The following is a 25,339-nucleotide window of genomic DNA, read 5'->3' on the forward strand; positions in this document are numbered from 1 at the left end:
TTTGTTGAAACGCTCACAGTATTATATAAGGTATCATAAGAGAGTATTGAACCCATAATCTGAATTTACTTATTTTTTCATAAAAAAAAGTTAAATTACCTTCTTAGAAATTCTTACACTTACATCTACTTCTCCTCCACCACTGAAAAATGAATAATCTGTGAATATCACCAATATTTTTATTTTCAAAGGTTTTACTGCTGGATGCAAGATGTCTCCTAATTCACTGAAAAGTCCATCCTTGCTGTATGTTAGCTGGAGGCTTCAAGTTTCACTTGCGTAAGTTGCATACTGGACCACTATTGGCTCCAAACTTGTAGTGATGACACAAATTCTGCTGGTATGGTCACATGTTAAACTCTGATTTATTAGGTAAGCACAGTGAAACTTGCTGCCTTCAGCAGATTAATGTGAACACAGCCTTTTAGTGTTAAACTTTACACACATATCACAGTGAAGTCCAGCGAAGTAACAATAAGTTAAGCACATTTTGAGTGGAGGGGGGCTTTAAAAATCCCCTCCAGACATGTATTAAGACATATAAAAAATACTCTGCTTGGGACAAAAATGTGTGTCTGACATGGCTTTTCCACACAAAAAAAGTATAATTACCACATTAAAATCCTTGAAATGACATCTACTCATTCTCCCTCATTAAAAATTCCAGTCTATAAATATGAAAATATATTTCATTTCAGAAGTTTAACTGCTAGACACAAGATGTCTCCTACTTCACTGTAAAGTCAGTTCTCAGTGTTTGTTCACTGGAGGCTTCAAGTTTCCACCTCACACTTGTGTATGTTGCATACTGCACCAGGACTGCTCCGAAATAGGTGTGATGTTTTTCAATAAGCACTCTCCTTCCTCAGCAGATGAATGTGAAAACAGCCTTCTAGTGCCAAACTCTGCACATACATCATTCTGCACAGTGAAGCTCAAACATCCAACTGTAGGAACAAGAAGAAAAACACATTTTTTAGTGGAGGGAGGGGGGACTTTAAGGATTTGAGTTACACCATATCAATGTTATGTTTCCATAAAAGAGCTGACTACTAAAGACATTATATAAGCAATCAGTAGTCACACAAATAAATAATTCCCTAAATGTAATACATTTCACAAGGCCAAGTCAACAGTGAGCAGTTTTAACACTGAAAAAACAAACAAAATACCTGATTAATGACAACTGATTAAGAAAGCCTGTCATTTTAGTTTCAAGTAAACATGCAAACCGACCATGCAACCATAAAGCACTAAAGGGAACTGTGCAAACTGCAGAGTAAAACTCACTAGAAGAAATCAATGCTGACTATTGACGATTACGTCATTCCCCGTTAAACGGGAGCTTGGTAGGAGCAGCAATCTCATAATATTAATTAATTGAATAGAAGATGGGGCGACGGTAATAATAACACCAGTGATTTAATAATAATGAAGAGAATTGTTATTGATTTGGACCAGATGGGCATTAGAGGAAATAAAACAGGGCAAAGGGGGTGGGGGAGCGGTTTGAGCCACTGTATAAACCACTGTATGTCTGCTTTCTGTCATTTTCAGTGTTCACTCCTTCCTTCTTCATCTGCGTCTCTTCAGTCGTCGCCTGAATCTGCTGCAAACTGAGAAGAGGCCACCTCCATCATAACAACACACATATCGATATAACGCAGAGTACGCCTCAGATGTCCACCATGAAATAAAAAAAATGGATAAAAAGTAGGTTTAGTGTGCTCTTTCAGGTAGAACTGTGTGTGCACCGTGAGCTAGTTGAAGAAGATGAGCCTTTTTTCTTCGCTGGAGGAGGCTGTGCTGCTGTGTGGGGGAGTGGGTTACATCCTGTGGCGTTTCCTGTGTTTGTAAACTAGACGGTCTCGAAAACGTCGGGCGAGTGAAGCTGAAAGGTAGATACACATATCTTTTCATTTCTTCTTTCGATGCTTGGTGGATTTTGATGGTGCACTCAGTGGTTTGCTATGTCGTTTTTCTTAAAATGCACGCAAGGCTGCAGAAGGATTTACTTGATATTACAGCGTCAATGTTAGCCACTGCTAGCTGGCTAACGGGAGGGGGGAGGCTCTCGCAACGACGGCCATCACGAATGTCTTTATCGCTCAATCTCGTCTTGAACGACTTCAGCTTTTGTGTGTTCACATGGTTATCACAGTGAAAAGATTCATGTGTCCATTGCTCATTATTGAGAGTTTCATGTGTCTACTGTTTCAAACCAATGACCAAGTGGAGTGAAAAAATGTTCCAATTTTTAACATTACGGTGGGCGCCAGCGAGCAGCTAGCTGCTAGCTGCTGTTAGCTTGTTCAACATCAGCAAAACTAACGTTAGGTTGGGGTGGTAGTGCGAAGGCCAGCCCATTCAACGCTGAGAAATTAAATATTTATCTTCCAAACAACATCGTGTTAGTGTAGTGACTTTTCTTCTGCTGGTAACTATATCGACGACATCCAATAAAAAAAGCCTTGTAGTCTTGTAATTTGCGTTAGCCAGCGTTAGCGTTTTCCTAGCAGTGTTAGCCAGCTAACCAACGCTAATGGCGAAACCACTTTAAGCGTTTATTTCTGCCTCCATCTGGTCACCGTTAACTTTTATGGTGGTATAAAAGCAGTTAACCTGTACCATAGTGAGGGGAACATAACAAACGATGCCCAAACGGACGTAAATAATGGAAAAACCACCTTGGTTTTTGCATCGACAGTGCTTCTCAAAATTGAGCAATGTTTCTTTCAGCATATTAACGGCCTCCTCGTAATAACCCAACAAACCGGTCAAAAGGCCAAACGTAACGTTACGTTTTAATGTACCAGATTATAAAGGGTCCAGGTCAAGAGCCCGTCTGCATTGTTACACAATATGTACATAATGCATGTATAATCTACAGTCGAAATATTAAATGTTAGCCTTTAGAGCTGCAACAATTAGTCGATTAATTGTCAAGATATTAAATTAATCGCCAACTATTTTGATAATCGATCAATCTCTTGGTGCCATTTTCTAAAGAAAATGTCCAAAATCTTGATTCCAGCTTCCTAAATTTAAATATTTTCTGGTTTCTTTCATCTTCTACTACAATAAACTGAATATCTGGGTTGTGGATAATTTGAGGATTTAGCTTTGGGAAACTGTGATTGACATTTTTCCCACATTTTCTAACATTTTTTGGACCAAACGACTAATCAATTAATCAAGAAAATAACAGATTAGTCAATAATGAAAATAATTGTTAGTTGCAGCCCTGTTAGCTTTTGCATTAACCTTTAACAGTAACTGTATAATTGCATCTCTCACTCAGAGATATTCTACTTACATTTTCAACAGGTTTAGCATAAGAGTAAGAAATAGGAAATTTAACCTTTTCTAAAAGTTTTGCTTCTAAAGTTGAGCAGCACAATGTGAACGCAGTAATCATTTGTAACTTACCAGAAAGGAGGGCTTTTCTTCAGCATCCATGAAAACATAAGAAAGAGACTTCCTTAACATATAACTGCTCCCTCCATATTGCTTAATTTTCACACTTTGTTATATTTTCCGGTATTCTCGTACTCTGAAAGTGGAAAGCTGATGATTTGCCAAAGCTGTTTTATTATTATTATTACAACCTAAATGTTATCATAGCTAAATGTGTTTTTGTCCCACTTAAACCTCAACCTTAATAACTTGTAATTTAATACAATGAAAACCATTCTAGACATTTGAATAATAGACAGCAGCATGCATACCAGTGTCTACTGTATTTTGAGTTTTTGTTCTGACTGACCGGTCAGTATTAAGTTTACATAAAGAAAACATGTCAGGCTTTGAATACAGTTCTTGTCTGTGTTATGTATTGTATGTATATGTGTTGAATTTGTTCTGTTTTTAACAGAGCTGCAGTTATATTAGTGGATATTTTGAAACTCACTTTTGCTAATTTTCTATGCAATTTCTTCTTTATCTTCACGTTTCAACTTGTTTCCCTCTAGTCATACAAAACACTTATGCAAAACACTATTGGCAAAGTTTCTCATATGGAGTATGAATGGGCTTAGCCTACTGCAATGCAAGCACTAAAAGAGTTGTTATTTAAACTTACTACATGTAGACCTGGTAAAAATACCCTTTAATGGTTTGGGTTTGGTTTTCTTAAATTCTAATTGTTTCCAGATTTTTTTTTTTAAATGCTTTTCAATTCCACTTATTGAGTTCTGCAGAATTTAGTTTGTGCTTCCATCTACTTCAATGGTTATGCACAAAGCATTATACATGTATAATATATACAACAGCGGACAATACAGCAAGGAAGTCTGACTAAACGATTATGTATTCAGATTTCTCTTGGTATGATATTTGAACCCTTGATAATGACGAGACAAGTTGACTTCAAATTTATCTGCAGTCCACTGTGATTAACAGTTAAAATCTCCTGATAAACTAGACAGTTAACGGAAGATTTTCCATCTAACAAGATAATGTGATTATATGTATATTGGAAGAAGATCCTAAAGTCACTGTGATTTTTATTTGATTTTGATTAGTGTGTGTTGCCTGGCCTTAGTATGAATTGCACTCATACTGGTACCTTGATGTTTAGGTTTTATGTATAGGGATTATGCAGAAGAAAGAATAATAATAGTGGAAGTCCATTAATTGCTGTCTTAGTGAACTATGGTAATCCCAAAAGAGAAAAACCGTGCTAAGCTTCAAGATAGATGTACAGTATGAATGAGTGTTATCCATAGTCAGTCAACTTTATGGTCAGTTGTTATTATGGTGAGTATACTGACATATCTATGAACAAAATGCATGTGAGTTTCATATTTTGTGATGTGGAAAAACAACAACTAACTGGAGTTAATGGAATATGTGCCATTAAAGGCAGCCATTGATGCTGATGTAATTTAATGTTTGTCTGTTTCATCCACATCCTCCTCTTCCTCAGTTTTAATGCTAGATGAGTGAGGTGGGTGTGGCTTCCCACCAGCCCGACCATCCTGACTGACGGATCTCTGGATGACCTTGTCCCCACCCCTGTCCCTGCGCTCACATACACCGTTACCACAGCAATGTCACATCTGCCCAGCAGCTCAGTCCGCGACCATATGAAATGGGTTTGTTTTAAGAACACCAAAGTGGTTACAAATAACTTTATTTGGAGTCTTGTGTCACTCAGGATGTTGTCGTTGATGACTAGCTTGGCAATTGCCATGTCTTAGATGCAAATCATTTCAAATTCCAGCCTATTTGTTTTAGAAGTACGTTGTCGTTAGTTAATTATTCTTAAATTTAAATGTTCTATCTTCCCAGGCGGGTCTGCTTGGCTGCGAGGCTGTCCTCTCCAGTATGGCCCTGATGCAGGCCAGCTCCATGGCCGCTCCACCCAAAAAAATGATGGCTCCACTTGGCCATGGACCACAGCAGAGAGAGGGACCTGACCGTGCTCCCCAGAGCCATATGATCCTCCCGTCTGGAATGAGCTGTCCACCTCTGGTTAGGACCCCCTTGGGAAATATGGAATGGAAATTTGTCTGTTTTTATATGTTTCAATATTGTCAAAGGTGTAAACCCTTTGTCTTTTACGAAATTGAAAATTTGATAGCGGAAGGACAACACAACCCTCCGCTTCTTGTTTTTGTGGCGTTTTAACTTGGAATTGGATAATGAGTTCACCTCATAATTGACATTGAAAACATGTTGACATAATCACTACCAGGTTTTACATTAGATCATATAGTTACAGTTTCAGGAGCATTGTTCTTACACCGCCACAAACAACAGTTATATTTTTTTAAAATTAAAAAATAGATTTGTTTCAGGTGGTCAAAACCTTTCCCTCTTCAGTGATCAGAAACTGTCCCAATTGTTTTAAATTATATGCTGATTTTACTAAAACCAAGACACAAAATCTACAAACCCACTATTAAACACTGGCTTTGGTATCAAAGTGCAGTGGCAAAAAAATTACTTAAGAGAGGTTTACATTTATCGCTTTGTTTTAGACATATCTCGCTCAGATATTTTATTTTTATTTTTTAGAGGAATCTAATCTGAAATACTTGTCTTTTTTTGTCTTGCTCTTAAGCTTATCCGGAAGGAAGGTGAATTCCAAGCTCCCCGCCTGCTGGACGAGAAGGAGATGAGGGCCAACGAGGACATGCAGCAGAAAAAAAAGAACAGGAAATCAGTAACGCCCTGTAAAGTGAGAGATCAAGAGGGAAGGGGAGGGAAGGTCAGTGGCTGTGGTTGCTAAATGGGGAATGGTCTGTGCATGGTCCTTTTCTGCTTTACAGAAAATGTGTCTTTAGCAGCTTGCACATGTTTCTGTAAAAGCATTTAACTTTATTTAAGTGTGCCTCACTTGGAGCTTTCATGTCTGCACATTTTGTTTGTGTGGGGGTGGGGGGAGGAGCTCAGGGAAGATGTGGAGGGGGTGGAGGATCTCTAGAGAGGAAAGAGGGGGAGGGGAGCAGAGCAAAGCAGAGCGGAGCACAATAACTGCAGTTGTGTGCATACAGGGGAGCAGTAACATGAGGGCATTAGGCCATAGTAAGGGATTGTGGGGTATTTCTCAATTCAAATGTTAATTACATTCAGTAAAAAAACAAACTGTTATACCCTGCATTTACATACCCAAGATAATTTGGTTTTACACATTATAAACAATTGAAAATATACATGAAACTGTTGGATTTGGTGTAATAGAAATCAAATACTTTGCATTTACTGAAATTTAAGAGGAATTATTTACTTTTATTCAATTCAGAGCCATTGTGGGTGGGTATGTGTGACAGATTGTGCCATTGTTTTAGTGGTACAGTTCACTGGTTTCTTAGTCTATGTCACTGGTACACCATTAAGGTGTTATTTGAACAAATGTTGAACGCTTATTCTTTACTGTCCACCTTAGGGCACAGGTGGAGATGAAAATGGTCCATCATCCAAAGTGCAGAAAAATTTTATTTGTGATCACTGTTACGGCGCATTTAGGAGTGGATACCACCTGAAGAGACATATCCTCATTCATACAGGTATGGGTCACGCTTGGAATAACCGAAGTTCACAGTAAAGCCAAAAAAAACAGCTTTTAATGCCTGATTACATAAATCATTTGTTGAAGGAGGCTCTGAAAGCTTGAGTTGGATGGAATTTAGGAGTGTGCAGCAACTGTAAGGTTTTGCAATGGCCTGCTTAAAAATCTTGTTTGGTAATAGCTTTTGCCTCACAGCTAATTGGTGGTATCTGTGGGGACTTGAACTAAAACTGGTGCTCTTCGGTTTAGGGGAGAAGCCGTATGCTTGTGCCGTATGTGACATGAGGTTTATTCAGCGTTACCACCTGGAGAGACACAGCCTCATTCACACGGGTATGCGTCCTCTAACCGTACCCATATTACATAAATCTGACTACCTCTGTAGTCTTGACACTTGAATCAATGGACAGATGCTTAGGGTTCATTTTGTCTGTGGACAGTAATTTCCAACAAAGCCACCCCCCAAAATCTGTTCAGCCCAAAATATAAAGCACAGTATTTGTCTTTATAAATATTGGTCCCCCAACACCAAGAAAAAGTTACTGAAGGCGATATAATACAGTGCGGTCCAGTAGTCCCAAGTCCACTATTAAAAACTCTTGTTTTACCATGTGTGATTACCATATACCACATTATTTCAGCTATTTAAGAAGATCCCAAAGATGTTGAAGTCACAGTCCTCCTTTTCTTAATGATCTCTGTTCAATGAGGTTGAGTTCTGGTGACTGTGAAGGGAGTGATTAGCCTCTCTAGTGACTGTCATCAACCTTCTTATTGCAAATTCAAACTCTGATGAATTTGTAAAAACAGCTTTCTTTCTGTCTTCAGCTGTGTTGTTGAGATTGTTTAGCTCATGCCTGTTCTTGGACCATTGTTTTGACTTGTTTTGTTCTTAAATTGATTGTATTGATAAGTGAAATAGGAGGTTTTTTTTTGTTCATTTAGATTTGTGTTGTTGGTGCAAATGCTGTTGGGTCCTGTAAAGATGTAAGCTTGATACACTTGTCTTCACATAGTGTGACTGCTTTTAAGACTAACAACAACCAGGCTGATCCTGCGTGTGCTGCCATGTAGAAGTTGGTGCATTGCTCTCTGCACACCGTGTGCAGTACGCTTCATCACTGTGCACTATAGTTTAACGCTGTATCACATCTGGTTGTGGTTGCAAGTACAACAGACAACACCTGACCACCAAATATGATGATGGGTGCAGTCAGAAGTGCAACAGATTTGAACCTCATAACTTGTAGATGTCAGAGTAGCCATGCTTTTTCACTCTCCAAGATTCAATGTTTTAAAGTCTGCCTGATCTTGGTTTGGATTTGACCTCTGAGAAATGTTTGTAGCCTGCCAGTCCTTCAGAACTTCAGTTTTGCTACAGTTAGATGGGATACTGATTACTACATCAGAGAATATTTTGGCATCACGTTATTTGGCTCCTCAATTTTTGGCGGCTCCTCAACAGAAAATATGCGTAAATTGAAACCCAAAGTTTAAACACAAGCAGTAGTGACACATGAGTGACCATATTCATTTTGTCAACATGTGGTTTTCTCTGGAAAACAGTTCTCACTTTGTTTTAAAGAGAATCCTTGTGTTAAAATATGCATGAAAGGTATGGTGTGACTGCAGTAAGAAAAACCTTACAAAATGTAATTTTCTGTTGTATTTCTAAGGATCATAAGCTATTAATCTGTGTCAGCACTAAGTAATGTATCCAGGAAACAGCTGGTTTAAAATAAGATTTTCTTGATGATGAAAACAAACAGTTCTGTAAGCAAGAATTCTTGATAGTGGACTTGAAAAGGACTCAAAACTTTTGGACCCCAGTGTATGTATTTGAAAGCCTCAATGTACAGGCCGCACAAAACATGAGATTTCTTTTTTTGAATCATTTTGTATGTAATTATTAATTTATCAGTGGAAAATAACTGCATGGACATCAAAGGACTATGTTTATATAAAATGGATATAAGGTCCTTATCGAAAAACATTTCCATAGTGTCCATATTTGCGTTGCACCTTTTCACATAAACTTCTTTGTTTTTCATTGTTTAAGAAGTATGCACTGTGGGTAAGTCAACCTCTAACCTAATAGTTTTTCTAAGTGACTACTGCTTTCAGTATTCACAAAAAGAAACGCATCAATAGTAATGTTGACCAATTTTACCCAGCTCTTTTTATTTATACATATGTGTACGTGTATACTTTTTTTAATTCTGATATCCCAGTAGCTTAAGTAAGCAGTTGCTCTTTGTGGCCACACTGCATCTGTTCTGTCTGTTTTTCACATAGTACATTTTTAAAATATATATAAATATATATTTTTGTCTCTAATTCAACTTATCTGATAGACTGAATAGCTAATAATTTTATGCTCTGTGTGTGTAGGGGTGAAGCCGTACGCTTGTTCCATGTGTGACATGAGGTTTTTCCAGCGTTACCACCTGGAGAGACACAGACTCACTCATACGGGTATGCGTCCATTTACCGTACCCAGGTCAGGTTAAGAAACTTTATTTGATCAGGTTGTCTCATTGAGATCAGGATTTCTCTTAAAAAGAGGCCAGAGAAGAACAACAAAAAAAACCATTTACAGTAAGACCTCTCATACAACAGCACACAAGCGAACATGCATGCACAAACAAGTCCTTCAGGAGTTGATTTGGAATTACTCTTGTGGACACCTCAAAGTGTATTATCCCTCTTGTACCATTGCTACTCAACAAAATTTACACTTATTTTTCCTTTTTTGTATTTTATTTTCCAATCACACTGTTACTTCTGCTTCAACATACAAGCAGAGCTTAAGAGTTAAAGCCAACTGCCAGCTATCATACACTGTGTACATAAGTCCTGCACATTTTGCTTATCCTTTCATGTATTAATCGAAATATCCTATTAATAATGGATTTACGTGGTGGTTGGGGACCTTTAGTAGGATTTTTTTCAAGGAAGTGTTATACAGCCACGGTTAAGAGATGGGGGAGATTGGTCACCATATAAGGGCAAAATAATGTAATTTTGTAGGAGACCTGCTAACTTTGGTGTTTGTAAAACCTGATTGTGCATGACTTTAATAGAAATAAATAGAAATAACTGGCTAATTATTTCAAGTTTTAACACCAGTTTGTGTTAATTCCCTCCTGTCTGATCTAGTCATAGTCGTAGCTGATTCCCTAAGGCCATGGTATATTATGGGAATAGTCCTTTGATGTCCACACCTATTTTACATGCAGATTAATGGCTGCACAACTCTGTAATTGTCTGGCTTTTTAATTTAAGAAGTTGCACAGCTGCTTTTACAGATGTTTCTTCTGTAAGCCTATGGCGGCGAATGGATTGGAAGCTTTTAAATTCTGAGACAGATCATCACTTTGGAGAGCTTGAAAGCAACGCACAGTTGCATGCCACCATAAATTGAATGAGTGTGTTGCATAGAAGTTTACCCAAGTTCAATTTAACAGTAAGCTGCAACCAATATGCTAAAAAATGATGACATCCATCAAATAAACGGTGGAGAAGCGTGCTAATGTGTTTGCTTCAGCTGGCCCGTGTGATCACCGTCTCAGACGTTTCTTTGCTCTCTTGCTGCTGACTTGTATGTCTTGTTTTCAACATGCTTGGCTTGTATCCTGTTGCTGTTTTTGTTTCATGATGTATTCCAGAATATTTGAAAACGAATGCTCCCCATAACAGAAGACACTTTTACCAATTAGAAGTAAAAACAAACACCTTCGCATGAAGCTTTGATTGGAATGTGAACTGTCTGCCAGGTCCTAGTGATTTAATGACTGTGAATGATGCTTCCCTTTGATGCTAAAGCAACGTCTTAGCTAATATGTTGATATTTGTGTATGTAGGGGTGAAGCCGTACGCTTGCTCCATGTGTGACATGAGGTTCTTCCAACGTTACCATCTGGCAAGACACAGCCTCACTCATACTGGTATGCGTCTGCTTACCCTGGTTCATTAGGTTGTGGTTTTATTAGAAGTGCCTTAACTTTGAACTCATAGCTGTATAAACAGAGGTTTGAGGTATCTAAATTGGCAACCAGCTTCAAATATGTAGACTTGACATATTAGCAAACATTAAGATGTATCCAGACATGTGTTAGTACAGTAAAATATTAAACTCTTGATGTGAATACATGCTTATATAACGGGAAACCAAAATTTACATAACTTCAGCTTTTCCCCTGCTGAATGCTCTACTTCGTTCTGCGCAATTATCTCTTTAGTTGGTCTTGATTTTACAAGATACATTTTTTAATGTGACTGAAATGACCCAGTCGTGGTCACAATACACATAATCGTGTACTGCAAAACAAGCATTTGTTTCTCAAGCTCATGGGATTACGTGTAGAAGCATAAGAAGAGCTGTTGTAAGGGAAGAGTTGATGGTTATGTGTTGAAACGTATTTTCTTTTCTGTTTCTAGCTAATGTTTACATACTTTTTATGTGTGTAGGGGTGAAGCCATACGCTTGCTCCATGTGTGACATGAGATTTTTCCAACGCTACCACTTGGCAAGACACAGCCTCACTCACACGGGTACGGGTTCACCCTTCTTTGTTACTTGAGAGCCCAAATACCCGGTTTAGTGGAGTTTAAATTTTCCTTGTTTGTAGAATGAGTCTGGCTTTTAACATATGAATAATTGTTGGGGCACAATGGAGGAGTGCCTTTCTGTTTTTGTCTTAACCCTTTATGGTACTATGTTTAGCCAGCATTTCCCAGATTGCCTCCATTAGGTTATTTTACCTTGACTTGGGTCTGAAGACTTTTTCAGCCTTTGTAATGTTTTCATTGAGGTCCCTTCTTAACGTATGTTGACAGTCAAAATGATAGCTTAATGCATTTAGTGTGACATCATACTGGTGCCACCTCTTTTGGCATGTCTGGATACATGATATAAGTGAGTGTGTCCTGTTCAGTTCATTGTGTTGTTTTTACAAAATATTTTGCTCTGTGTGTGCAGGGGTGAAGCCATATGCTTGCTCCATGTGTGACATGAGATTTTTCCAGAGATACCACCTGGCAAGACACACTCTCACCCATACGGGTATAAGTTTTACTTAAATCCCTCTCAACTGACACTACCAGGGATTGTAGAGATTTGGTGTATAAGCACTGCCTACTTATGGATGTATTTTGACATCAAGATAAATGTGTAATACTTAATCCATGTGTTGGATTATGTAAGTTTAAAGTTAAAGTACTAGTAGTTTCTATTTTATTTTCTGGTGTCATTTGTTTCATTGCATCTGCTAATTGTTTAAAGGCTTGACATGACACATTTTATGTATTTATGTATAGAGACTAGTAAGTAGGGCTGGGCAATATATCGATATTATATCGATATCGTCTTAGATTTTGTCGTAATATCATGATATAGCATAAGTGTTGTCTTTTCCTGGTTTTAAAGGCTGCATTACAGTAAAATGATGTAATTTTCTGAACTTACCAGACTGTTCTAGCTGTTCTATTATTTGCCTTGTTACCCACTTAGTCATTATATCCACATTACTGATGATTATTTATCAAAATACTCATTGTGTAAATATTTTGTGAAAGCACCAATAGTCATCCCTACAATACTGTTACAATACCAATATTGAGGTATTTGGTCAAAAATGTCGTGATATTTGGTTTTGTCCATATCGCCCAGCCCTACTAGTAAGGCATGAAAATATAAGGGGTTTTATAATGACATAACACTGACTAGTTTATGTAAAATGACATATGCTGTGTACATAGTTCATGAGAACACTTTTCTAAAGTTTGGTACTGTATGCGTTTAGGGGTGAAGCCATACGCTTGCTCCATGTGTGACATGAGGTTCTTCCAGCGTTACCATTTGGCAAGACACAGCCTCACTCATACTGGTATGCTTGAATTAATTGTTCCCCTTTCACTATAAAACCTTTTCTATAAACAACCTATTCATGATCTTTTTTTTTATTGATAAGTCCCTCTATATTCAACATATGCCATTGATGATAAATTCCCCCTTCTAAATAAAACATGTTTAATATAATTTTTAGGCTTTGTTGGAAAACTGTCCACTGAAAAAGTGACTCTTCCTGTCAATTACCTTGTTTTGTGATTAACACTGTAATGGTACTATTGCATGTGTATTGTTCAGTACTATATTACATATTGAATGAACGCACATTACACCAAAAAGGGTTTAAATGCAGGCATCAATAGTCTAAAATGTGAAGAAAAAGAGGCTACATTTCTCAAGAAACAGTGCATCTTGAATGTAGTGTAACTTAAAAAGCTTCAGCATGAACCTGAAATGGGGTTTTTATCACCAACAGTTTGCAGGATGACTGAATATTACTAAATCTGATCCAAACTGCATTCTGTCAGCGCATTCTTTCCCCTTAATTAATGATGCACTTTAACTATTGATGTCTGCAGGTCCTTAAACTCTTTTGTGTTTCTGTCTGTAATAAAGCATGCTATTATAAACAACCTGAAAGCATTTCATTATGTTTTTATTTAAATCGTGGTGTTCATGAACTTCATCAGTGTTGAAATACACCTAACTTTCTTGTGCTCTGTTTAGGGGTGAAGCCGTATGCTTGTACCATGTGTGACATGAGGTTTATACAACGTTACCAACTGGAGAGACACAGTCTTACTCATACGGGTACGTCCTCATTATTTGACCATTTCTCTCTTTGACTGTGGTCATGCATGCGCCCCACATTAATGTTTACATGGCTGCTTCAAACTCGAGTTTGTATTGCTTTCTGTCACTATATTGACAAGAGATAATGTTTCATGTAGCATCTACAGGGAGCTTCATAATAACTTGCATAATGATACTTCCCCTCATACTTTGCATATGAAATGACATAATGAATTTGAAGCAAAGATGCCAACAGCTTGTTTTGGTTTGTAGTTTTATTTATGTGTTTACCTTTAAACTAAATGTTTTAGCTTTTAGATGTCTGCAAAACAAAAACATAATTCTGACAAGTTTTCTTATCAGACTTTTTTTGCGTATTTGAATTAGCTCAGCTTCAAAAAGAAATTCTACTTCAGTCCAGTAGCTGCATATATGGAAGAAATGTGCTTCTAAAATAATAAAACCATGAAATATTGGTTGACTTTTGTAATGCACATTGCTGCAGAAATATAAATCCTAATTCTTTTGCTAACATATTTCCAAAAATCAAATGCAAATGATTCTCAAATATATGAAATACATATATTAAATGGCTAAATTCCAAAACTGCTGGTGTCTGTAGCTCGCAGACTCAGACATAACTATACATTAAGATTTCTTTTCTCTTTTATGATATATATGAAAAACTATTGCTGTGATCCAAGTCAAACTTAGTAGAACAGATCATTCCCCTGTCCAGGAATATCACGTTATAATTCAACATAAAAGCTGTGTGTGTGAGGTTGCACAGCGTCAGCTCCAAAGCTTATCACATAGAATTTAAAAAATGCAAGAAATTTAAAAACTTCGTCAATGAAGGCGTTTGCTGTGAAGCAGCTGCACGCATGCGGCTGCCTACAGTAGATCAGTTCAAGGCTTTCTGTTCATTATGGAACAGCTATGGAAGTTATTATCAAATTCTGAATTAATGTGTTGGTGATGCGGCCTATATTGGGTCTCAGCTGATGTGAATGTCTAACTGTAGAGCTGACTGTCCACACAACTCAGTCATTGTCATTTCACATTCAAAGTAATGGTGAGGAAATAAATATAATCCTCTTTCATGAATTGTTTAGTTGCATCGACTGACATTGTTAAGAACAGGCTTTGTGTAAGCATAGGTCTTTTTAGTACAGCTTTTAAATTTGAATCAGCAGAGATCATGTTATATTTTGAACTTTTATACAAGCTAGGCTTTCTAAGATGCTTTCCATAATATTTTCAGCTACTATAAATAAGAATTTATCTGCAAACAAATGTCAACATTTTAATATATTGTGTATAGTTGTTTACCAACTGCCTAAAATTGTCTAACCTCTGCGATCAGCGTGACAAAAATTCATGTTCAGAAAATCTGTATGTAGAAATTCTGCAAACACAAACTTGTATTTGCATAGTGTGAGAAACTTGTGCTAGTTTGAATGTGTCCATTAAGGACCTCAATTTTGGCTCAATTGTCTGCTCATTTTGGTAAGTTTTTAGGTTTGAAGATACGTTTTGCTTTCAACTCGGGATGTTTTCATTGTCCGTCAATTTCCAATTTGAACATTGGCCATAGATGTCTAGTAATTAGAGTTTAGCTTCATTCAGATGTGAATCTCCAATTGGAATAGCAGATGTATTTTGAAGGCAAACAAAGCGCTGATAAGTGCAACCAAACTTTACTAAGCAATTAGTAAAGTTTAACGTCGATCATTTTTGGCAGTTGAGTTTTTTTTTTTTTATGCTAAAGTTGGTACTTTGTGTGTATAGGGGTGAAGCCGTACGCTTGCACCATGTGTGACAAGAGGTTTTTTCAGCGCTACCACCTGGCGAGACACAGCCTCACTCATATGGGTATGCGTCTGCCAATCTTAACCCAGTCAAAAGATTAGGGTGCTGCAACATCTGTATGCTTGATCTAGTGCTAAATATCTGTATTCATTACACAATTCTGATGGATGATTTTAAGTGTGATAGCCATTAGATGACATCATCAGCTCATGTGTTGTTTTAAGTGGATTTTAAAGACCCTCTGAGAATTTTGTAATTTGAAACAAGCTTCTTATTAAATCATATTGTAATGTTAGGGTATGACATTGGTTATTAACCACAGATATCAATTTAGCCCAGATTAGTATTCTTCAGTTATGAAGTAGGAGTATATATATATCTATTTTTTTTTCTTTTGTGGCAGAGACACAAAAATAACGCTCTTGATGCTCTGCGTTTAGGTGTGAAACCTTTTGCTTGCACCATGTGTGACATGAAGTTTTTTCAGCGTTACCACCTGGCGAGACACAGCCTCACTCATACGGGTATGGGTCCGTGCACCGAGCCCATTACATTCAGTGTTAGAAATCAGTGTGCACATTTAATCTTGTTAGTTCACTTCAGACATGCCTTTTTTTTATATTTAAGGGAAATGTCAATATGAAGTTTTGGTTTTCCTCGTCTGTATTATGAGTTGAGCAGCATAACCGTGAATCATTCTTTTGTTGTTTTTTTTTATATTTGTTGGTAACCACAACACTGCGAAATGGATAAAGTCATTACGAAGGAAATATCTGAAACAAAAGTTTTGTTTTTGCATGAATTGGTAAATGTGTGGTTAATAACCAATAGCTGAGATTTTTTTTTTTCTTTCCTAAACAAAATTGGAAAGTGAGGCAAAGTGATATAATATTGCTACTTTGCATTTAGGTGTGAAACCTTATGCTTGCACCATGTGTGACAAGAGGTTTTTTCAGCGCTACCACCTGGCAAGACACAGCCTCACTCATATGGGTATGCGTCCGCCCACCTTACCCATGTCACTGAGATCAGACTGTACTTACATTGTATCAGATACAGGGTCATTATCATGTTAGGCAGTTATCAAGCCTATCCTGTATTATTTGTGTACATGCAACATTAAAGCAGGTCTATATGTAAAGAAATTCAGGACTGCAACATCATCAGCTCATGTGATGTGTTTAGTTGTGGATTTGAGAATTGGTTAAAACAGTTTGATGTATTATTTGATTTGGAAAATAACAACCTTAAAAAAACAAGCATTCATGTCTTAAAAGGAAATTCCAAAACAATAAAAAAAAACAAGTGGTTAACAACCCATCAATTCTGAACAAATGTTTGAACTATATTGCTTATTGATGGATTGTGAACACAAAAAAAGACTGAAAATAATACCATAATGCTCTGCGTTTAGGTGTGAAACCTTTTGCTTGTACCATGTGTGACATGAGGTTTGTTCAGCGTTACCACCTGGCGAGACACAGCCTCACTCATACGGGTATGCGTCAGTGCACCTGCCCTTCTCACATATTTGTAGGTCATCATCATATAGTCTCTTATTGTGCTAAGATCAGCAGCAAAGACCGTTTCAACACAGATGTCTTGAGAGAGCCAATTTAGTTTATTTGTGTAAAACGTTTAAGTAAAATAATTACTATTCCATAATGTCTCTGTAACATTTACAATAAGGAGTTTAAGGCAGTTTGCTTATAATATTTGATGCCCTCTAGAACATTTAGCACCTTTTTTTTAATGACGTTTAACTAAAAAAAACACTGAAAAAAAAACAGCAATACAGATGCATTTGGTCTCATCCTGTGATTTTAAAACTCTATAATTAGTGCACTTTTAATCTCTGCAGTTCATAAGGATAACTTTTCATTAAATAAATGGCTCCCTTTATTAATAATAATAATAACATAATCACTAGTGGTAAAATCCACAGGTACATAAACATGTATTTTGTCTTCATGTCATTCATAAAAAAAACAGATAAAGCTCAATACTTTGTTAATCAATAACATAATGTAAATCATACTCAAACTATTGACACTAGGTACATAATAAAGTTGTTTAGTATTCCCTCACTGTAATGGTCACTCTTCATCATAATTATTACTCTGTGATATTAATGGTCAGTTGATCAGCATAATCTCAGATTATCTTTTTGGTTTTTTTGTCTGTTAGTAACTATAACAGTTACAAAAGGGATATTTTTAGACAGTGTATCTTTTTATTTTGTTATTGCATGAACTGGCGACTATGCCTGATATATTTAGGGGAAACGTCAATATGAAGTAAACATGATTTCCTAGTTAGTATTATCAGTTGAGCAGGATAACTGTAAATCACTCTTCTGTTTTGATATTGCAAAATGGATAAAGGCATTACAAAGAAAATATTTGAAATACAAGTTTTTGTTTTTTTTTTGCATGAATTGGCAAATGTGTGGTTAATAACCAATAGCTTAGGGATGTACTCATAAAGAATGGAAACTGAGGTACAGTAATGTAATATTGCTACTTTGCATTTAGGTGTGAAACCTTATGCTTGCACCATGTGTGACAAGAGGTTTTTTCAGCGCTACCACCTGGCAAGACACAGCCTCACTCATATGGGTATGCGTCCGCCCACCTTACCCATGTCACTGACATCAGACTGTACTTACAATATGTTAGAGATGCAGGGTTTAAGGCAGTCATTACTATTCTCTAAAAGTAACTAGCATTACGTCTTTTCTGATGTTTATCCTGCATAATATGTGTAAATGCAACATTAAAGCAAGTCTTTAAATGTAAAATACAGGACTGTGACATCATCAGCTCATGTCATGTGTTTAGTTGTGGATCTGAAAATTGGTCAACACAGTTTGATGTATTCTTCATTGGATTTGGATTTTTAAAAAAAACAACAAAAATTGAGCATGACAACTGCATTCTTTTAGAGAGAAAATGAAAAGTGGTTAACAACCCATCAATTGTAAATACCGTAGATGTAAAAAGTACATAATTGATTGATGGATTGTGAAACAAAAATATGAAAGTCCTGAAAATAATGTATTGATGCTCTGCGTTTAGGTGTGAAACCTTTTGCTTGCACCATGTGTGACATGAGGTTTGTTCAGCGCTACCACCTGGCGAGACACAGCCTCACTCATACGGGTATGGGTCCGTGCACCTGCCCTTCTCACATTTCATAGATCACCATTTACTCTTTATTGTGCAAAGATGAATTTTAAAGATTAATTAAGACTGGATCTGTTTGGTTAGATGCAGTTTGTTGTTGAGCAGACTTGCAGGACAGAAGTTCCTGTAGTTTTTTAGTTTACAGCCTTTTAAGTTCATTTTTACTGTATACCAGTAATACTGGAGGGCAGTTTATGTGTTATAATGTGGAGTTGCAGGATTCAGTATGTTGCCTTTTAGTCAGGGTTTAATAATTAACTTTTTTAGCTCCAATTCGGATTATGAATCTTAATCATTTCTTGGCACAGTTTAAGCAAAAAAATGAGAAAATTATCAAAAACACATTCACAGTGAACAACCGCCTTTCGAGCGCATAAATGATTTTGTGATTTTTTTTTTTATTTATCTTTTTTTTGGTTAAAAGGTAAAAAATCAATTGTGTTTTGTAATCCACATGGAAGTCCTATTGCTCTAAACCTCGCTTTCTGAAATCCGACAAGCTGAATTGAAAAGCATGAATCTAAACAAATCCACAGTTCCTATACATTTTTTATGCGCGTGGGTTCTTGAAACCTGACCCTACTTAAAGCTCAAAACAGTCATTTGTGGCCAATTCATGCTTTTTGCGTCCACGGACAGCTGTGGTCTTGCAGATGCGCACACAGTTCCATTCATACTTTACAGGTAACATATGTGCCTGCTAGTAAACAGGGTTTCACCATGACAACTTCCTGGAGTTGTGAGTATTACTAACCGCGGTTCAGTGTTTTTCTGCTAATGCAATAATCTGTTACTCCAACCGGACTTACTGGATCATATTTCATTGTCTTACCAGCACTTTAAAGAACACGCCTGCACCAACACGGCCCCTTGAATTGTTTTACACAGGGCTGTTTTCAGTCTGAATGCTGCGGAGGAGTTCCTTTATTTTGCTGAACAACAAGAAAATGTCAAAAAAAGAAAAGCATCCGCTCAATGAGACTAGGAATACAGTACATACATACAGTAGACAAGACAGGTATTCCCGTTTGCTTTTCCAGCACATGTGCAGTTGATGTATTTGCTATGCGTATAGTCAGACCAATGTTAGGCCGTGCGGACACAGGCAGATGACGACATTTACATCACACGGACTAATGCGAACCCTCGCGACCGTTGAAAGTATGAATTGGCCTTTAGTCTGAGTGGACCGTTGAACTGTTTTGACTGAACACAGAACTTCCAAACAACATCAAATTCTACAATAACCCCCCTCCCTGCACTTTGCATTTTTTATGGCATTCAATTGCATAATAATGAAAGTCTCATATAGTATCATTATTTTACAGCATTTTAGAGAAAAAAAAGTTAGTAGAAAACTAAATAACCAGTGAAAGTTCGTCCAAACTCAAACTCAAAGCCTTGTTTGAAAGAAATGTCACAATTACCATTGACTATTTTACTGTTTTTGCAGTGTAAATGTAGGCATAATGTAACCATTACCACCAAAGGTGAGAGGATGCAACAGTCTTGTTGCAGTGTTAAGTAACAATGTTACTGATGTTTGTTCAGACAAAACATACAGTGATTAAATGATAATCTGACACGTGTTTTTTGTTTTTGTTTTTTTGCTTTGAAACTAGACATATTTAGCTCCATATTGTTATAAAAACCTGACTCAGCTATATTCTCAGTTTAACTTATTGACTTAGTTGCATGTCTGAATATTTCAATATTATTTTCTGACAAAAGAAATGCACATTACATACATAGAATGTATTAGTTATTATTTCTGCCAGTATTTTAGTCCTAGTGCTAGCTTGAGCTTGAAAGATGTATTTCTTGCACTTGTGGCAGGTAGGGCTAATATATTGCTCTGTGTGTGTAGGGGTGAAGCCGTATGCTTGTTCCATGTGTGACATGAGGTTTATTCAGCGTAACCACCTGGAGAGACACAGCCTCACTCATACGGGTATGCGTTCCTTTACCGTACCCTTACCAATGAGAAAGGCTCTGGCGCTTTCAACACATCGGGGTCACAACAAACTCGAGTTTGGATTGTCAAGTCATTTGATGGGATGTTGAACCAGCCTCAAAAAAATACCCCCAGTTTTTGGGGCCACTATGTTGCGTAGATCTGGGCCATGAAAATGAGAAATTCCACTCTGATCTACACATAATGAGTTGATGACGAGGCCTTTTAGAATATCAATATTCAGATGCTGAAACTACCATTGGAAATAGTTAAAAATGTACTAATAGGGCAGTTTTTTTTTCCAACTTTTTGTAAGTGTTGGAAATGTAGTCCTCAAAGAAAGAGTAGTAAGTAAAAATTACACACTGTTTATTGGTACAAATGGCTAAAATTGATGCATTGACTGTGTATTTGTGTGCTTTTTTAGGAGAGAAGCCATTTGCTTGTGACATGTGTGATATGAGGTTTATCCAGCGCTACCACCTTGAGAGACACAAGCGTGTCCATAGTGGGGAGAAGCCATACCAGTGTGAACGGTGCCAGCAGGTATGTACGAAGTTTGAACAAAGCAAAGTGACCTTAATGTGAAACTTAAGGTGTTCATTCATTGTTTAAATTCAATCTTCATAACACTTACTACTGTTGTTTTTTTTAAACTATTTAAACAGATCCCCCCCCCCAGATAAGTTATTAACTGTGTCCAATTTGTGTCTTTAAAAGAACTTTTCACGGACAGACCGGCTCTTGCGGCATCGGCGGTTGTGCCAGGGTCGCAGCGTAGCGAAAGTAGAGAACCAGCCATGCTGCGAACCGCGCCCATATCCCCAAGAACCCCCGCCCGCACCCCCAACCTGGAGTCCCATGCATCCCCCTCCAGGTCGGCTGGCGGTCTGACATTCCACCTTACCTACATCCACAACACCGCCAGAGACGGGACAAGCCACAGGGTTTCTTCTTCTCAGCTCTGTGCTGAGTGGCACCACACTCTAACACAGACTGATCTTGCAGCTCCAGTCTTGGGATTACTAATGACAGAGGGACATTTGTGTTTTCGTTTTGTTGACTTCTTACTGTGTTCCCCCCCCCACCTTTTTTTTTTAAAGACGAGACTTTTCTGTGATGAACAGTGGTCCAGTGGTTTTGTACTTAATCTGTTTGATTTTTTTGCAAAAAAAAAAAAGTTTTTATTGTTGTTCAAATATATCTGCATTTGGTGGTACTCGGGAAGGGCAGTGGGTATTGTTTATCCTGACATCTTGGCAACAAAATGGGATGCAGTGGTGAGGAAAAGCATTTGAGCCTCTTATTTGGCCCATTTTGTCTCAGAAGCATTGCCACTTAGGTCAAAATAAATAAAACTGAACTTTCCTTTCAGGTAAAGCAAGGAAACCACTCTTGATATCTCATTTGGACCAGATCTTGTTTGCCATTGCAGCTAAAATAATGTTTACCATGGAGGCACCAACCTGACATTAGGCCTGTGGTGGACTTTCCCATGATAATGACTTGTAGTCAGTAATCCAGACATTTCACTCTTTATTGGTAAGCTGCGTCTGGTCTAAATATAATTTGAACAAGAGGAGTTTTCTGACTTTAACAGCACAGGAGGTTCAGTTTTAATGCTTACTCTGTGTAAATAATTCAAAATGTTTATTATTGTTTTACTATGGGGCTTTGAGAGGTAATTTTTTTAATCCACAAAATGGGCCAAAAAGAAAGCAAAAATTAGAATCGGGTTCAATTTGTTGCCACTGTTTAAGTGGAATCCTGAGTAACTGAGTGTGTTTATTAAAAAAAAAAAAAAAAAAAGTAATATCAAACAGTGCTACATAATTGTAAACCAGGACTTCCAATAAGTGGATGATCAGAGAGAAGCCTGCAGCTGACTAGTTCTGTGTCAGACACGAAGGGGTCGGGTCACAGGAGTATCACCTGTGTATCTCGTGTTCTGTGTCGTATGTGTGACATGCTGATGATCACTCAGGAAATGGCACAGGATGACAGCCTGAGCAAGTCCTCCGCTAGAGTCCCTGCTATTGTAAGTGCAGCTGTATATATACAGTGTGTTATACGGTGATCTCCAGTACTACAGCAGACAACTCTCTCTCTCTCTCTCTTTCCAGCTCTGTCCATAGATCTTGGTCTAAAATAGTGCAGGTTGGCCACTTGAAGTCCCATTATGTTTGTACAGATTTCTCACATGGTGAGATCAGTGGGGGTATACAAAATCTTGTGGCCTTAGTGTGTTTATTTCTTTCTTTCTTTTTTTTTTTGCCTTTTTTCTCAACTGTTATTATTATTGTGGATCAGATGTATTTACTAAGACGAGACAGCTTTTCATCATCATGGTATTTCTTTCCCTCAAAGCTGTCATGGTTACAGAATGTTGACTGTTTCAGACTAATGTTTTCTCCTGTCAAAAGAGGTGGTATTTTGATGATGATGATGATGAATATTTTGGGTCATTGTTACTGATAACGGTGTAACACAATATATAATCCTTAAGGAGCCCCTGGGAGTTTGACGGTCCTCGTAAGAAGTCGGTAGTGCTGAATTGTTTCCCACTGCAGTGCTTTGGCCGGTCGCAGGCCACAGCAGACTCAACACTCGCTTGACTCTGCAACACACTAACAATTGCCTTTTTTATCCAAATATTATGTGGTTGGTGTGTATAATGGATGTCTGTCATGTCATTGGGTTTAGCCTTAAGTAAGTGCGGATACACAAATAATCATTGTAGTACTAAACAATATTGTAACGAACAATTTCTTTTACCTATGATGAACTCTGATCGTACTGTGGGAAAAGTCTTTTGACTGTCAGGCAGCAGAGAGCCGGTTAATCGTGGCCTCCTTGCTGCCCGTGGAATAATTTCTCAAACTTGATCCTTTCTGTGACTGGTGAGCGAGCAATTTGCCTATCCATAATGTTTAACTGAGAAATGTCAGTGATGTTGGGAGGTTTAGTCTGCAAGGCCAAACACATGTACATATTAAGACAACCATTTGATGCCACAGCTATGTAGGTGCATATGACTGACACCATCAGTGGTGGTTTTGGGGGACAACAGTCTCATTTGGATCAGAAAGATGGGTTTTTGTTGTTTTTTTTTATTTTTTTTTATTTAAAGGTTCACATCAGCCTTAGACTGAATGTGGAAATGTGTGAAATCCCAGAGTGTCTCTCATTTGTAGGATGTTCATGTTCAGATTGCTGAGTTAAGTGATATTTTACCAGTATTAATGGGAAGCTTCCTTTAAATGATCCCTTGGTATTCAGACAGTTAAAGTGCGCACAGAGATGGGATTCAGTTTTAAGTGACTTGGTAGAACATAAGAAAACTCAGTGGCAGCAAAGGGACAAGTTTGAGAAATGTATGAATTTGCTCTGGAAACACTATTCCAAAATCTGCGGAAGGGAAACTGCTGGCACGAGCACATAACTAAAAATGGCTAAAGGGCAATACAGTATATAGTGGACGTCACTTGTTAATACCTTTTTGTCATTTATTGTTTTTAGTATTATCGATCTCATTGTTAAAATGCAATAGAATCCTTGAGCCTCAGATCATTTGTTTATAAGATTGAGGTTTAATTTTTAATTTTTTTTTCTTTTTTTCAGACAGATCAAATGATTTATTTGTCTGAGAATTTCTCATCGCATTTTTGATGATTGTTTCAAGGACCTTTTTTTATTCTGATAAAATTGTAAACACTGGAGTGAAAGGAAGAAAAAAAGATGGATTTTTTTTTTTTCCTTCAGACTGTACTAGACAAAGCCTATTTCTCCTCAAACTGACAGAGAAGGCGGACAGAACAATTTGGATCAGTACAGTTGAGAGCCCAGTATGTTCGGTAATTTTGACATTAGAGGCAGTAGTACCACAAGAAAATGTTTTCTTTCTTATACAAAGTCCCTGGTATTTGTAGTAAATTATATTGATAATGGTATTAGATGAACAACAGCATAACAGTAGCTATCACAGATTAGTTGTTTTCTTTATTAGTCTTGCATGCAGAGTTATGGTCCTCAGTTAAAATAGGATCTTGATATTGATTATTTTGTGTAGGAAAATGAGTGCATAAGAATAACTTCCTAAAAAATGTTACAATGATTATTGTAAAATGGGCTAACTAATATGTACCCTTGTGATCCAATTAGTTTCAACTGTATGAAAATCAGAGGAGAGGCTTCTTACTATTATGCTGAAATAAAAGAATTTGTAAAGGACTATTGTATGTTTACTGGGTGACTTAATTGATGTTTTTTATTTCACACAGGTAAAATGCAGAGAACAGCATGATAAAGTGAAAATGACTGTCATGTCTCATTTGTATAGGTTTTGGTACTATTATCAGCTAGTTTTATAGTACAAGTTATTCACTGTACTAGTGCTATTCCAGTTTAAAACAAATCTAATGTCCCTTGTATATTTTAGACACATGAACCATTCACAGATAAGTGGACTTCCATTTTTAAATCGATGCTAACCAGCTAAGCTAATGTTCCATCCATCCATTTTCTTTACAGTTTATCCTCTAGAGGGTGACAGGAGAGCTGGAGTCAATCTCAGCTGACATTGGGCGAGAGATGGGGTACACCCTGGAGAGCTCGCCAGTCAATCACAGGGCTCAATTATAACATATAGTATAGAGACAGACAACCATTCACACTCACACCTACAGGCAATTTAGAGTCACCAATTAACCTAACCTGCATGTTTCTGGTCT

General features: G+C 37.3%; 1 protein-coding gene across 17 annotated transcripts; it reads left to right on the forward strand.

Annotated features, from left to right (window-relative positions):
* The first annotated feature begins 264 nt into the window (after window positions 1-264).
* On the forward strand, window positions 265-24,839 carry znf740a (zinc finger protein 740a). 17 transcript variants are annotated; one of them, XM_042407438.1, is made up of 22 exons: window positions 265-279; window positions 1,558-1,898; window positions 4,928-5,096; window positions 5,293-5,475; window positions 6,068-6,184; window positions 6,893-7,013; window positions 7,265-7,348; window positions 9,407-9,490; window positions 10,879-10,962; window positions 11,486-11,569; window positions 11,997-12,080; window positions 12,820-12,903; window positions 13,593-13,676; window positions 15,450-15,533; window positions 15,911-15,994; window positions 16,380-16,463; window positions 16,885-16,968; window positions 18,005-18,088; window positions 18,548-18,631; window positions 20,523-20,606; window positions 21,037-21,155; window positions 21,330-24,839. In XM_042407438.1, the coding sequence occupies exons 3-22, from the start codon at window positions 5,052-5,054 to the stop codon at window positions 21,501-21,503; spliced, it is 1,935 nt and encodes a 644-aa protein (XP_042263372.1). In that variant the 5' UTR covers window positions 265-279; window positions 1,558-1,898; window positions 4,928-5,051; the 3' UTR covers window positions 21,504-24,839. The 17 variants fall into 17 exon arrangements, with proteins under 17 accessions (XP_042263372.1, XP_042263378.1, XP_042263379.1 ...); XM_042407444.1 differs by lacking the exon at window positions 20,523-20,606 and having other exon boundaries at window positions 6,068-6,214; XM_042407445.1 differs by lacking the exon at window positions 11,486-11,569 and having other exon boundaries at window positions 6,068-6,214.
* The last annotated feature ends 500 nt before the right edge of the window (window positions 24,840-25,339 follow it).

This window comes from Thunnus maccoyii, chromosome 3 (assembly GCF_910596095.1).
Source record: "Thunnus maccoyii chromosome 3, fThuMac1.1, whole genome shotgun sequence".
NCBI lineage: Eukaryota > Metazoa > Chordata > Actinopteri > Scombriformes > Scombridae > Thunnus > Thunnus maccoyii.

Excerpts from the sequence above, each read along its gene's own strand:
- znf740a (XM_042407437.1), top strand. The coding sequence starts at position 5,052 with ATGTCACATCTGCCCAGCAGCTCAGTCCGCGACCATATGAAATGG. Across the intron at positions 9,491-10,878 it reads ACACAGACTCACTCATACGG|GGGTGAAGCCGTACGCTTGC; the intron begins GTATGCGTCCAT and ends TTGTGTATGTAG. Across the intron at positions 15,995-16,379 it reads ACACAGCCTCACTCATACGG|GTGTGAAACCTTATGCTTGC; the intron begins GTATGGGTCCGT and ends CTTTGCATTTAG.